The sequence below is a fragment of the Urtica dioica genome, chromosome 10 (assembly GCF_054948205.1).
Source record: "Urtica dioica subsp. dioica isolate 48M chromosome 10, U.dioica_male_clone48M_v1_H2, whole genome shotgun sequence".
Lineage (NCBI taxonomy): Eukaryota > Viridiplantae > Streptophyta > Magnoliopsida > Rosales > Urticaceae > Urtica > Urtica dioica.
In genome coordinates, this window is record NC_142765.1 from 22,976,113 (window position 1) to 22,989,985 (window position 13,873).

Consider the following 13,873-nt stretch of genomic DNA (forward strand, 5'->3'; position numbering starts at 1 on the left):
GCGTTGTGAAATTTGAAGATGTTTTGCTCTGGAAATTGTACTCTTGCAAAAAGTAGGGTTATTTCAAAGTTCAATATTTTGATCATATTGGAAGCTCTCAAGGAGTGAAAAAAGCTAGTCAATTGGACTAACTAAAGTATGGGGAACAAATTCTAAAAGGTGTGTAAAAATGTAATCTATCATCGTAATATCGTGTTTCTATTGTCTCTGCGCTCAATCTTCATGCTCTTCTTCACCTTCAGAATCTGCATGAAAATCATACAAGAGTATCTTATTACGTTAGTCGCATATATAGTTTATTTATGCGTGTGACATTTTGGTCAATAAACTAATTTTAGGAGTAAAATGGTCAACAAACTATTGACTTAATAACATTCAAGTCTTTTATTTCATAATAATCCTAGATCTTTCTAATGAAATCAAATTCCTAAACTTAAATATTTCATTTATAATTTCAATAAGTTTCATAAAAACACAACCACAAACATAATCATGCAAAACGGTTTTAACTTTTATTAGTTTATAAGATTAGAATATAATTCACCTAGTTTTTTTTTTTATAAAGCTAACAAGTTACTAAATTGAAAAATATGTTTTTAAGTTTCTTAGGTTCTAGATAATATACTACAAAATCAATATTTGATGACCCTTTAGGTCAAAAAATTTAGTTGAAGGCAATGAATAGATAAAACGGTAAAAATTAATAATAATAATTTACCTGATCGTACGTCGTCACTGATTTGGCCTCTCGCTTGAATTTGCTTAATGAGCATCCGAATCATCAACAACCACCAATAGAAATGACAAATGAGGAGAGTGAATAGCAGAGTGTTGAAGAGATAGTAATATATGGAACTTGTTACCATATGCTTCTCCTTGTCCAGAATCAACACAACTTCATAGCTGCCACCAAATTAAAGAATCGAAAACCCACCCGAAAACAAAAAAAAACGAAAAAAAACAAAAAAAATAGGAATTTCCTCTTCTCTGCACACCAAGACAATACAGAAAAAAAAAAAAAAAACACTAACCTTGTGCTCCAAAGTATCCAGAAAGGAAAATAAATGAGTCGAAGAACGGTCCACGACAGAACGAAGGCGACAAACATGAAGCTCGCAATCGCTTCATAGCCGCAGTACTTTGACATCTTCGCGATCTCCAAGATCACATCGCTCCCTTCATGGAGGGCTAAAATGATCGAACCTGCGCGGGAAAACCTGAAGTAGGTTTCTTATAAAAAAAAAACAAGGGACTTTCCAGACACGGAAGTAGCGAAAACATTTTTTTTTTTAATTGTACCTGAATGTGTAAGAAAGGGAAATTAGAATGACCGTCGCTATGTGATGAGACATCGAAACGCAAAAATCGGAGCGCCTCGTTTCCCAAAATACGAGAGCGAAAGACGAGTAAATGTAGAATCCGCCAGAGTACATATACAGCGCCTTCAATTTCAATCTGCCAAAGACACCGTGATGAACATATATAATCAAAACCAACTGACAATGAAATGAGTAACTGATGCGAACCGAGAGATATCAGACATTCGAGAGGTCTGTTCTCTCCCTAAAGAATCTCTTCTTCCCATTAATCTCTCGTGCTAATCCATCTTATTCAACCCCAAATATCTAAGTTCCTATTAGTAACTTGATATGACCTGGAACGAAAATTGCTATCAAGGTTTCACATAATTAATGAAAGTCACAGGAACGGCTAATCAAAACTTAATCTAGCACTAATGGCCGACGGCTACTTATAGCCCACATGGCTTATTGCCAATCGTGTAATTAAATCCCAGAAAAATTAAAGAAATACCATAATAATCCCTGACATAAATAAAGATACTTAAAGGACCCTTTTACCCCCGCACCTCCGTTTAAAATCGAGGGCCTATCATAGCTCTCATGGCTTTATAAGTCTTGCTTTTTCGATATGGGATATTCCTACGAGTAAAGTTCTTGTTGTTGACACAATCAAAATGAGCTCATACTATTAAGATGGTAAACGGCGAATGATGATGATTTTGGAGGAAACTAACTTCATTTTCTGTTCGGGCCATATCTGATTGCCGGGACCTTCCCAGAAGTACTTTGTGTTGGTAAACCACGGCTCGTCATAGCTCACGTAAAGAGCTAAAATCTCCGCCGTGAAGAAATACAGGCATTTCCACGCCGACTCCTTGAATTTATTGACTCTCTTCCTATTCTCGCGGCTTTCAAAGTTCAGCTCAGAATGGCCTTGACCGAATATGAGGCGCCGAGCTATTCGCTGCACCAACGAGTAGAATGATACCGAGAGATTTGTATTAATTTGAATATAAACGAAAGGAAAGGATATCGGACATTCGAGAGGTCCGTGCTCTCCAAACTGGAATTTTTTTCCTTACAAAATACTTTCAGACTATTTTCATGCCTTTCCCTCTTATAATCTCCCTCATTAATAGGCTAATATATTTTATAAATATTCTATATCAACCCCTAAATTATTCACTAATTATTCTGATACCCCTAAAATCCTAAGTCCTAACACCGTATTGTGATGAAAAGTATATTACTGAACGCAATTTCGATAATACAGAATAAATCAATGAACTTGGCTCTTTCGATTCTCAAATCTCTAACCAGAGTACAGAGTATTCTTGATCAAATGTATTAACTAATTATTTTCTTTCTGACCAGAGTACAGATTACAGCATGAAAAATCTCAAGTCAAACCAATGATAATAAATAGCTGCCAAGTGATATATCACAACGGAGAATTAAATATTCTCAGCAAAAGCGTGTCATAATAAAACTAATTATCAACGCCCAAAGCTCTAGTGTCTCATAAACCCATGAATAGCATTAAATATTAAGAGAAATGAATAGCCAAAATAAAGAAAAAGAAAAAGAAAAAGAGGAGCGAAAAACCTCAAAGACGTGTCTGTCGAGAAAAAGCCTGAGAGAAGGGAAAAAGAGAGCGAAGAGAGGAAGGACCAAGAAGTCTTGTGTCGCAGGGTATGACTCGCTCTCCAAATTCATCGCACCCAAAGTTTCTGAGAGACCCATTTGTTACTTCGTTTCCTAGGAAAAAAAAATAAAAAGAAAGAAAGAAAAGAAAAAGAGCAGAGTTTGTTGTTGATAAAAATAGATGAATAAACTTCGGAATGAATGATGGCTTTTCGTAAACATGTGCTGTTGAATAACATGTGATGGTGCGTTTGACTTTTTACCAAAAAAATAAAATAAAAAAAATAACACAACTAGATGATTATGACATCACTTTTTTTTTCTTTCTTTCTGGGAACTGTGAATGTCTTTAATTGAAGAGGATTTTGTGTCTATTTTTAGGTTTTATTATTCGAATTCTGATCTTCATTTGTCAGAGAGCAGGGTAGGTAATGAGATACTAAAGATTTGGTTCATAATTGGGTTGTTCTTTGTTTTTTTTTTTTTTTTTTTTTTTTCCAAACTAGGTAGAGGGTGGTTTGAAAATGCAGTTAATATATATTTATTCATTTAAAGCTATTTAATGACACTGAATTTGGAGATAAATTAACTTGGATAAATATGTATTTATGAACACTCAATTTGGAGATGACTTCCCATCAAGATCATACAAAATACTTCAAAATTCAAACTTATAAAAGAACAAATCCCACAGACCAAGTAGTTAAGAACCTTGAAGTTCCACAATTATTATGATTTAAGTGGACTGGTGCGAGGGCTTGAAGGTCTCCTATTTGAGTTGGAGAAATGTCATTAGTAGCAATTTTGATACTTAAATGGAAGGTATACTAGCATCGAAGCCAACATTCGTGTTGAGGTCATGTTGGCAGAAGAGAGACTAGCTCGGTTATAAACACTTAAAATGACGTGCATGTGGGTTCGAATTGGATATGAAAGCAAAAAATATCAAAAAGAAGAAGGAATTGTTAAGGTCATCTTAACTCATGTCCACAAGTTTTAAGTGCACGACAATACAGGTACGAGTAGGTTTGATCAACCTTTAACTAAATTTTTGTAGTCTTAAATTTTTATATTTAGAGCATCTCTTACTCATTTCCAGGCCGGCCCTGACCTAAGGCGGGCAAGATTTGTGCCTTGGGCCCCCAATTGGGTTGGGCCACAAAAAAATTATTTTACATTTTTTGCCTATTTTTAAGAAAATTTATATTTTTTTCCCTAAAAATTTACACTTTTGACCTATTTTCTAAAAAATTATATTTTTTACCCTAAAAATTTAAATTTTTATTAGTATTATAGAGCTCCAAAATATTAAATCGCCAAGAGCCCCTGGTGAGTTTGGACCGGCCCTGCTCATTTCATAACGGAGTGCTAGACTCTAATTCAACTCATATATTTATTCCATTATGGAGTGAATGAATACAGAAATTGTAAATACGAAGTTTCACTATCTAATAAACACTATAGATTTATAATATTGGGTAAGATTTTTTAATCCAAAACAAGCTCAACCTGCAGCATGAAAGTTAATTCAATATATGATAGAAAATAATACACAAAATCAATTAATTTAATATATGTAACATGTTTTAATTACTATTTGAATACCATATGTTTTACTTTATAATTTTTGTACCTAATATTTAAATATTATATATATGGGGTGATTTTTGTTAGTTACTAATTCTTTGGAATCAGTTTGTTGTTCTTTTCTTTTAACAGCATCTCCAATTACCAAATTCTTCCAGCTCGAATACAGCTTCAATCCTATCCACCCCCTGCAATTCTGGAAAAAAAAAAGTCTTAAAAACCAATCAACAATATTAAATCATTGACCTTACTACTAAGATATGGATCGTGCTCTCAGATTATGCCAAACGCAAGTCGACAAAGAAGATCTTCGTGTTGATTTGGTGGCAGTGATATCCTTCGAGGCATGTTGTGATGCGAGAATACGCCTGAAATTGGAAATAATGTCCCGAGACAACAAAACTAGATAGAGAAAGAGGAATACAAAATAATGTTTGAGGATATCCGGGAAATGAACCTCATTCGGCGAGATAAGAGTCAGTCGCCGAAATAATACTCGGCATGAATAAATGAGTGAGTCGCTCCACACTGTATAACGGTATCGAAAAATCGAGCTACCTGATCCAGAAGCTTTAGAGAAGAACCAACAGACTGTCCCCGATTGCTGTGAACATTAACAGCATGATCTGCCATTTCGCTTCCTTGCCTACAAACTCTAAATACTCCACTACAAGTGTATATATAGGTGTTTACATTTACATGAATACATACACGTATAACTTCTTCGCAAAATATAGAACCCAAAATAATGATCGCCCATAGCACATTAAGCAATAAAACTGACTGTCACGCACAGTTGGTTGAACTTGAATGGACGAAATTCTTCTTTCTTACCTTGGCATTGTATAATATATTTGTTACAGAGTTGATTGCAATTTTTTTTTTTTTTTTTTTTTACAGAAAGAATGAGCACGTCAATCAATCAATCTCAATCTAGGTAGAAAAGAGTAACAATCTTGCGGAGATTTTTGGCCTCTTGGCAAGTCTCCATGAGAAGCTTACTGTCGTGAAAGGCAAAGCAAATGACTTGTTGAACGTGTGAAATGATGTCCATATTGCACAATCTGCTCGCTTCTATCAGAGGTAGATCGTCGTTATGAGGCATCTCTTTCACATTCTTCACCTGAGGATCAATTTGTTTTGTTTCAAGAAAAATATAATAAAAATGGTGGATTTCTTTCTCTACATTCCCTTTTCCTATTTTTAGTTTTTTTTTCCTTAATATATCCAAGGAAGCATGCTAAGAATGAGAAAATATCTACTATTCAATTCAAATTACTCGACTTCACAATAGATATTTCTGGTTTTCACATTTTAACTCTTCCGCGTTATTTTTCGTTGCCCTTTAGGGCCTTTTGAAATGCGAGAGAAAACTGAGAATTCGAAAAAAGAAGAAAAAATAGGAGGGATAATTAGAATCTATGTCGTGCTTGAAATTCATGGAAAATAGAGGGAAATAGAGATATGTAGAGAAATTCAGATGGATTTCATTTTCAACCGTATTTTCCATGGAAAATGAAATTTCACATTTAGTTAAAAAAACAATTGGGTATTTTAGCTAAACAACCAATTGAAATTAATGGATTTACAAAAAAAAAAAAAAAAAAAAAAAAAAAAAAAAAAGACAAGGGTTGTCTGAAATCAGTTAAATAACTAAAATGTGCAAGTACTGGGATTTCAATAATTTTTTTTCAAAGTGATAAATTGCTTACAATAAATAGCCAGAAACCTTAATCACAGTGTCAATTTTTTCTTAATAACGAAATAGTCTCTATTCTGCTGAGTATTTGAAACTTTGGCTATTTTCATATTCAATTAGCTTAGAAACGACTATTTAGAATGATTATTCCTAGATTATTTCCCACCTAAAATCCAAACGAACACAACGAAAACATGAAGCTCTTTCCATCCTATTAGGCTTTCAGAGAATGTTACCTTCAAGAGCAATTCCTGGCTCTCCGGGGATTGTTTCTTCAAGCTCTGTGGCAGAATCACCGTCAGAAGGTCCGGCGTCTCCGCTCTCAGAGCGCCCCTAATCACCGCCGCGTTCGTCCCCGACGCTCCAGAAGTGTATATGTGATTCTTCTGAAGAACAAGAATTACAAAAAAAAACATTGCGATTTCTTTCAACGGAGCCGAGTCTAGAGAGTGAAGAAAGAATGGACTTACAGTGATGACCATTGCGTAGCTGAGAATCTCGATCAGCTCTTGGTGCATGAATCCCATGTTCCTCGTCCCGAAGAACCCGATGCTCCTCGGTCCTTGCTGCTGAATCGCCAGCAATTCCTGCCAAACAGACAAAAGAATTCAATTACGGATTGAGATTATTGGGCGGAAATCGAGAATCGAATCCGTTAAAGCAGAACCTGAAGGTAATCGACATCTGCGGGGACGCGGCTGAGCTCCGGCACCAAGACGGCGGAGGAGCCTTCGACGAGGGACTGAAGCTGCGTCGGAACTTCGTCGGAGCCGTACATACGAGCGTCGTTGGCGGCGGACTTGCACCGCCGCGCCGAGCCGAGATTCCGATTAGGGCTCGGTTTGAAAGAGAGTCTGTTGTTGTGGTGCCACGTCGGCGTCGCGGCGGGGCTCTGAGGCGGCATGTAAAGCCTCGCCGGCAAAGCTGTCGTCATCCACAAACGAACGCACATACACACACACTGTCGCCGCAAATACAGAGAGAGAGAGAGAGAGAGATGAGAGATTTTATTTTATTTTGCTTTTTTCTTTTTTTCTTTTTTCTTTTTCCCTTCCCTTTGATATTTTTCCCCTTTTGTTTCGATTTCTTTCCTTTTTCAATATTCTCTCCGGTCAAAAGTTGTGTATATAAAAATGTTCACACTTTTGCTTTAGGCATTTTTTTCGTTTTTAATGGTTAATGTCGAATTTTTTTTTTTTTTTTTTCATTGTAAAGAATATATTGATCAGAGTCACAGATGTTTATTTACTAGTAAAAAAAAAAAGTGGACAACACAAACATAATTACAACAATAATCAAAAGCTATATGATTCTTTTCAAATAAACATAAACCACTAACAATATCATCTATTACAAATTGTTGTGTTCTCGGAGTTTTGGTAACTAAGATTCACATTGTAGTAAAGAAATAGCTATTTAGATCTGTGCAATTAAAATAAATGACAAGAAATAAAACCGGCTGATAGAAAAACTAGATCTAAATCTAGATCATTGAGATATATAGTAAAAGAGAGAAAAAAAAGGCATCATTGGCCAAAATTACATAATCTATTTATATGTATATAATGCACGAGGTCTTGGAAGCAATGGAGTCTCGTTTCATAGACAATTAGCAACGTGAATTGGAGCTGAATTTCTGCGACGAGGAAATTAATTAGAATTGCTTAATATGGGCTCGAATAAATTGCAGCGACCGAGCGGATATCATTGTGCCTTCTTCGTTTTGTGACGAGATGAAAAGCCTTAGGGAACACTTTTGGTGGGGTGGCGATTCTGCAAAGAAGGAATTACTTGGTTTAAGGAGTAAGTACTTTTGATTAGGCTGGATTAACCAAAAAAAAAGGGTGGCGAGGCTCCTATAACGCCCTAGAAAGTTCACATCAACGGTGCTGAAGTCAAAGTATCCGCTCGAGTTTTTCTTGGCAGCAGAGCTTAATAAAGAAAGCCGAGATTTTGCTCTGAGACCTCGTTTCGATTTCGTGCTCTAGTCAATTCCTTGACGGAGAAGACCGAGCTTTGAGCTGAAAATCATAGATGACTTTCGCTATACGAAGTTAGCTTTTTTTTTTTTTTTTTTTTTTTTTTTTTTTTGCCTTCAGTTGATTCACAGCAAAATATAAAAAATAGAAAGAAATGTTAATCAATCTTCATTCAAGCGGAATCCAATTGCCAACGTGAATAGAATTAGAGAATCAATGGCTTTGGTAATGATAACTGCTTACATAGGAAAATCTCTCTCTCCTATTCATGCAAACAAATATATGAAAATTTCGAAGGAAATGATCTTAAACAGTAAAGCCTAGATGATGGGGAAAGTTTGTGATAAGAAGGAAAAAATATTGATGACGAACTTCCTTTATTGAATATGCAAACAACGTCTGCTCATAAGAGCTTAATTGCATGGAAATAATGAAATCCCTTAGCTCAACACTGGATTATTGATTGCGTCTCCAACATAAATGATAAAGCAGACATACACAATAACATTCATAAGATCAAAATAACTATAAAATAAAACAAAGTCTCACAGAATCATAAACTCCTTGTTTGGAATAATTGCTTGCTTCGAGAACTTCTGTCCAGCTATGGCTTCCTCGAGTACTTGCACGTGACTTTCCACGTCGCTGCCAAACGAAAATTCCGATCACAGAAAAACAAAGAATGAGAACCACTCTCCAAATATATACATTATACATATACCCTATAGTCGGTCCTGACTATAGACGAGCAAGGCCAGTGCCTAAGGCCTCCGATTGAGTTGGACCCCAAAATTTTAAGTATATATTATATATATGCCAAAAATATTTAAATTTTTATATTTGTTCTTATATTTAAATTTTTACTATTATCGAAGAGCCTCAAAATATTAATTCGCCTATAGTCCTTAATGAATTCGGGTGAGTTTGGGCCGGCCCCTCAACTCATACTACTTTGTAATGATTGCAACTTACCCAAAGCTCGGGTGTATCGCCTTTTGTCCGGAGAGACAAAGAAAGTGGGCCTCACAAACTTAGCGGGCCCGCAAGAGTACCCCGGCCCGGGTGCCTTGAGCGTGAAGTTCTTAGGCAACTTGACGGTCCTCCGAGACGTCCCTTCACCGCCCACGGCGATCTGGAAAGAGCTAGACTCCCACGAGTCGAGCACGCCCGCTTTGCAACAATTGGCGATCTGCTGGTTGTAAGGCGTTCCCGGCAACAAATCCACGACTTCCGGAGTTTTCTTGCACGAATGAGGGACGTTCCCTTTGAACATCGAGCAATCTCCTTGCTCCGTCGTCTGGGCTCCCGCCATCGCCCATATCACCTGCTTCCTCGTCCACGTCCACCCTAATGTCCACCCCGGCGCTTTTATGTCGCGATGGCGTTGGAAGTTGTAAATTGTAACAACGGCCTGAGATATGTCCGAACAGAACTTCAGAAAAAAGCCACAAAAATTTGGAGATTTTCTAAATATTCGAATTTTTTTTTTTTTTTTTTTTTTTGGTAAATAGCAAGCATACTAATGTGATATTGTTTGAGCGTTTTTAGCATTTCATTTTAAAAAAAAATCAGGTAAATAGCCAATTAAAATGTTTGAAATTGCTATATAACTAACGTTTTGCAAATCTTGAATAAATAGTCATAAAGATGACGTGGCCTAATAAATGGAAGTGGTTATTTACCTTAGATTTACGTCTGTAAATATATGAAAGTGGCTATTTACTTAATTCTACGTAACGTTGTCTATTTAGCAATGTCAAACTGTACATGTAACTATTTATCTAATGGACCTTTTCATTTATGCTCATAGAGTCTAATGATTTATTTACAATTATTAGCGACTATTTACAATTATTAATGTCTTTTTGGTTTTGTTAATAAAGTTTTGTGGCTATTTACTTAAAATTTATCAAAGATCGGTTATGGCAAAAGTTGAGTTTTATATGATTGTATATCTAGAGAACTCAATTATGAATCATTTTAAGTTATGCGTACGTTGACCGAAACGTGACTATATTTAAGATGTAGATATATGACCTATTTAACCCAAGCTTGTTTGGGCCAAGTGGTAACACCACTCTCCTCTACTAATGGATTGACTCCTACAACCATGACCTATTTGCCTATTTGGACATAAAAAAAAATTAATTCCTTTTCCTTATAAATAAGTTTTTTCACGAGGTATAACTATAAAAAACCTATTTCTTTGCTACTGAATTGACCATAGACCACTTCCCGTTTTTACTTGTGAGTATTTCTGGGGTGTGTTTGTGTGTTCTAGAAATAGATAATTGTATTTGTCCAACCCTCATATTTGTAAATATCTTATTTAGTATCATTGACTACTTATAAAAGCCCTCCCTCAAAACAAAAAACAAAAAAAAAAATATATATATATGACTTATTTAAATCTCATGCTTGTGACTGATTTAGATCCCTTGTGTTAAAAATCTAATACAATTATCTAATAATTTAGAAAATAGCTTAAATTAATACTACATATATACATATAACTGCGAGAAAATGAGATACAAGTTGAGTTATATTTTTTTTAACAATTATGGTTACTTGACCGTTTCAAACTGTTTCCCCTTTATATTTTAGTAACATAAATTAATCTCTACCAAATATCACAGGGAAACTTTCAAAGTAAAAGCAAAAATTACAAATAAATACTTACAACATAGCCATCGGGAGTCCAGCCCATAACATCCCACTTGATTGTGATATTCCCAGCTGGATCGTGTGCGTCTATATCCCAATTAATAATTAGATAGAGTGTGAAAATTGATAACAAAATCAGTCCTTTTAGACTCCTTTAAAACGACAACAAATTCAGAAGCATAATAACCATCATTCATTATGCTAGATCTTCCAAAGTAGTCCAAATGTTATTTCCTTTTAAGGAAGACTAATAAAGCAATCCAACTGCTTTTTTTTTTTTTTTTTTTTTTTTTTATTAGCTCCTACTCAAACAAACAACTTAAATTAAATCATTGATTTTACTAAAATTCATCAAGAACAAGAAGCTAATCATATTCTTGCAGAAAATCTTTTATTGTAGAAATTATTTAAACGAAAAGAGGAGAGACATTTGGGGACAGTAAAATAAGTTGACTAACCTGTGGGAGTGAAAGTGAGACAAGAAAGGAAAAGGACAAGCAAAATGGTAAGGCTTGAGAGCTTTGAGGCAATTGATACAGTGGACAATGAGCACTGGAACGCCATTTGTCGACTCAGATTCAGCTCTGAGTTGCCCTGAGTTTCGATGTGCCTATTGTTGCTTGAGAGTTGAGCTTGAGATGAGATGTAAATCACAGTAATACAGAGAGAGTCATAAACGCGGAAACTTGGAAAGACAGTCCAACACGGCAACTTAGTGAGTCAACCCTTTAGGTTTTCCCGATTTATTTTCTGTATATTTGTTTTTATATTAATAAAATGTTAGCAATATATAGTAGAGAAATTGCCCCATCTGCCACTCTTTTGATAATTTTTTCCCACATTCCACTAAAACCTTAATTTGTCCAAAAATGCCACCATGACAAGAGTAAAAAGTCAAGTTTGCCCTTCACTATCTATTTTCTTTACAAATTGGCAGACATCTTTACTCACCCATTTTCTCCCGAAATGAAGACCGATTAATAGGTGAGTCTCAGTCAATCTCTCTCCTTCGTCAATCTCTTCTCTCTTTCTCGTCCAGTACATCTAGGTCTCAGTCTATCTCTCTTCCAGTCCATCTCTCTGTCTGTCGTCCAGATCTTCTCTCTCTCTCTCCATCATCTCGTCCAAGCTCTCTCGTCCAGATCTCATCTCTCTCTCCCTCACTCTCCCGCATCTCGTCCAAGCTGAGAAAACTCGTGACCACGGCTCAAAAAATTCGTCGGAGGAGCTCAGTTATTGTCGGAGGAGCATTCCGACCAAAAAAAAAAAGAAGTTGTCAAAAATATGCAGAAATGTCAGAAAAACACTCCATTGAATCTCCGGTGACAAACTATGACGACTTCGAGCCCCGAAAGAGAAAATGTTCTAAAAATGAGGTACATTTTGATGCCAAGCAAAGCTGATTTTTTGTTATTATTTTTTATGATTGTAGACATTCATACCTATAATTGTAGACAATTACTAAAATTGTAGTCAATTGATGTTAATAAGGCAAGCGGATCGGAACTCGGTGATGCACAACTCACGGAGTTTCAAATGAGTCAGGCTGAGTACATATGGTACTTGGATACTTTTTGTAGTGAAACTGAATCGGGTCCGATCATGTGTCTCGAAAGTGTTATGAAAGAAATCATCGGAGACGACTGAGAGACTCAGTTGAAGAAAAAAGGAGATTTTATGGAAGTCGTGCCCAAGGGGACACAGCTGTTTATGCTGAAAACACAGAGAGAAGAACTTCTCTATTATAGGAGGATGATGATCAACAAGAAATGACTCTGACGATGAATTTCTCACATCATTGGTCTAAACTTCGTAATATTTATATTTTTGTATGGGTTTTTGTATGACTTGAATGCTTGAAACTGCTTAATATGTCTATTTACACTATGTTTTATATATGTGTAATGATGTGAATTGCATGCCTAAGTGAAGAACTAAATTTAAATTCATCTCGCCGGTAATTTGAAGACTGCTTTTAAGGGGATTTCGAAGGATGTGAAGTGGAAATTTTACGGTGCCGCAAAGGCATACGCGATGAGTGAATGGGAAAGTTACATACCATAATCATTAAAGTACCATAATTTTTACAAAAAACTAAGATTAAGTTAAAGTTTTACATACCATAATCATTAAAGTACCATAATTTCAACAAAAACTGATATTAAATAAATAAGAGTTTATGAATCAATTTAGCTCATTCATCCTTGTCGACCAACCCTGAAAAACTGAAATTATGGTCTACAATGTTCTCTTCGGGAACAAATCTCGACCAACCCTGAAAATAAAGATTATCAGATAAGGAAATGATATGAGAATCAAGAAATAAAAACAATAAATTGTTGACATCTATGTGAACATTGTTGACATCTATGTGAACATTGTAGACATCTGATGTCAACATTGTAGACATAGATGTCAACATTGTAGACATCTGATGTCTACATTGTAGACATCATTGTCCACTGTTGATATAGATTTCTACAATGTCTACAATGTTGACATCGTCGATGTCAACATTGTTGATATCTATTCAGAGACAAATATAAGACCGATTCCCATGTTCAGAGACAAATATTCCAACAAGTATTCAGAGACAAAATCACCAAAAAATATTCAGAGACGAACCGATTCTCATGTTCAGAGACTAATATTCCGAAATATCAAGAAAATTTCATCAACAACACTAACCCATAATTTCATCAACAACACTAACCCAAAATAAATCAATAAAATCGAAATAAATCAAGAGAATAACTGTTAGGGATTTTGGATCAAAGACTAACCTTTAAAGTTCCCATTTTTGTACGGGGTTTTTTGGGAACCAGTTCTTCCTCTTCCGTGTCGGACGAACTCGCCGTACTCCGACGCGGGGGTGTCGGACGCGGGGGTGATGAGTTTGAGTCCGCCATTTTTCTTCTCGATGTTAGGGGTTCGAGTGAGAAGTGATGGGTTTGAGTGAGTTGAGAAATGAGAGTTACTGTAGAGACGAAATGGGTGAA

General features: G+C 35.7%; 3 protein-coding genes across 4 annotated transcripts; all 3 read right to left on the reverse strand.

Moving 5' to 3' along the window:
* Positions 1-21: 21 nt before the first annotated feature.
* On the reverse strand, positions 22-3,383 carry LOC149384148 (ceramide synthase 1 LOH3-like). Its single transcript, XM_089628496.1, has 6 exons — positions 2,907-3,383; positions 2,036-2,265; positions 1,300-1,455; positions 1,032-1,217; positions 719-903; positions 22-245 (listed from the first exon to the last, which is right to left on the reverse strand). Exons 1-6 carry the CDS (start codon positions 3,042-3,044, stop codon positions 214-216), a joined length of 927 nt encoding a protein of 308 aa, XP_089484622.1. The 5' UTR covers positions 3,045-3,383; the 3' UTR covers positions 22-213.
* Positions 3,384-5,332: 1,949 nt separating this feature from the next.
* Positions 5,333-7,291, reverse strand: LOC149384149 (uncharacterized). The gene is made up of 4 exons (XM_089629627.1): positions 6,899-7,291; positions 6,702-6,818; positions 6,468-6,617; positions 5,333-5,655 (listed from the first exon to the last, which is right to left on the reverse strand). The coding sequence occupies exons 1-4, from the start codon at positions 7,181-7,183 to the stop codon at positions 5,461-5,463; spliced, it is 747 nt and encodes a 248-aa protein (XP_089485753.1). The 5' UTR covers positions 7,184-7,291; the 3' UTR covers positions 5,333-5,460.
* Positions 7,292-8,570: 1,279 nt separating this feature from the next.
* Positions 8,571-11,620, reverse strand: LOC149384150 (protein COBRA-like). Of its 2 annotated transcripts, XM_089628077.1 has the most exons (5): positions 11,333-11,620; positions 10,891-10,961; positions 9,183-9,621; positions 8,801-8,855; positions 8,571-8,767 (listed from the first exon to the last, which is right to left on the reverse strand). In XM_089628077.1, exons 1-4 carry the CDS (start codon positions 11,436-11,438, stop codon positions 8,815-8,817), a joined length of 657 nt encoding a protein of 218 aa, XP_089484203.1. In that variant the 5' UTR covers positions 11,439-11,620; the 3' UTR covers positions 8,571-8,767; positions 8,801-8,814. The 2 variants fall into 2 exon arrangements, with proteins under 2 accessions (XP_089484203.1, XP_089484202.1); XM_089628076.1 differs by having other exon boundaries at positions 8,571-8,855; positions 11,333-11,618.
* Between the last annotated feature and the right edge of the window lie 2,253 nt (positions 11,621-13,873).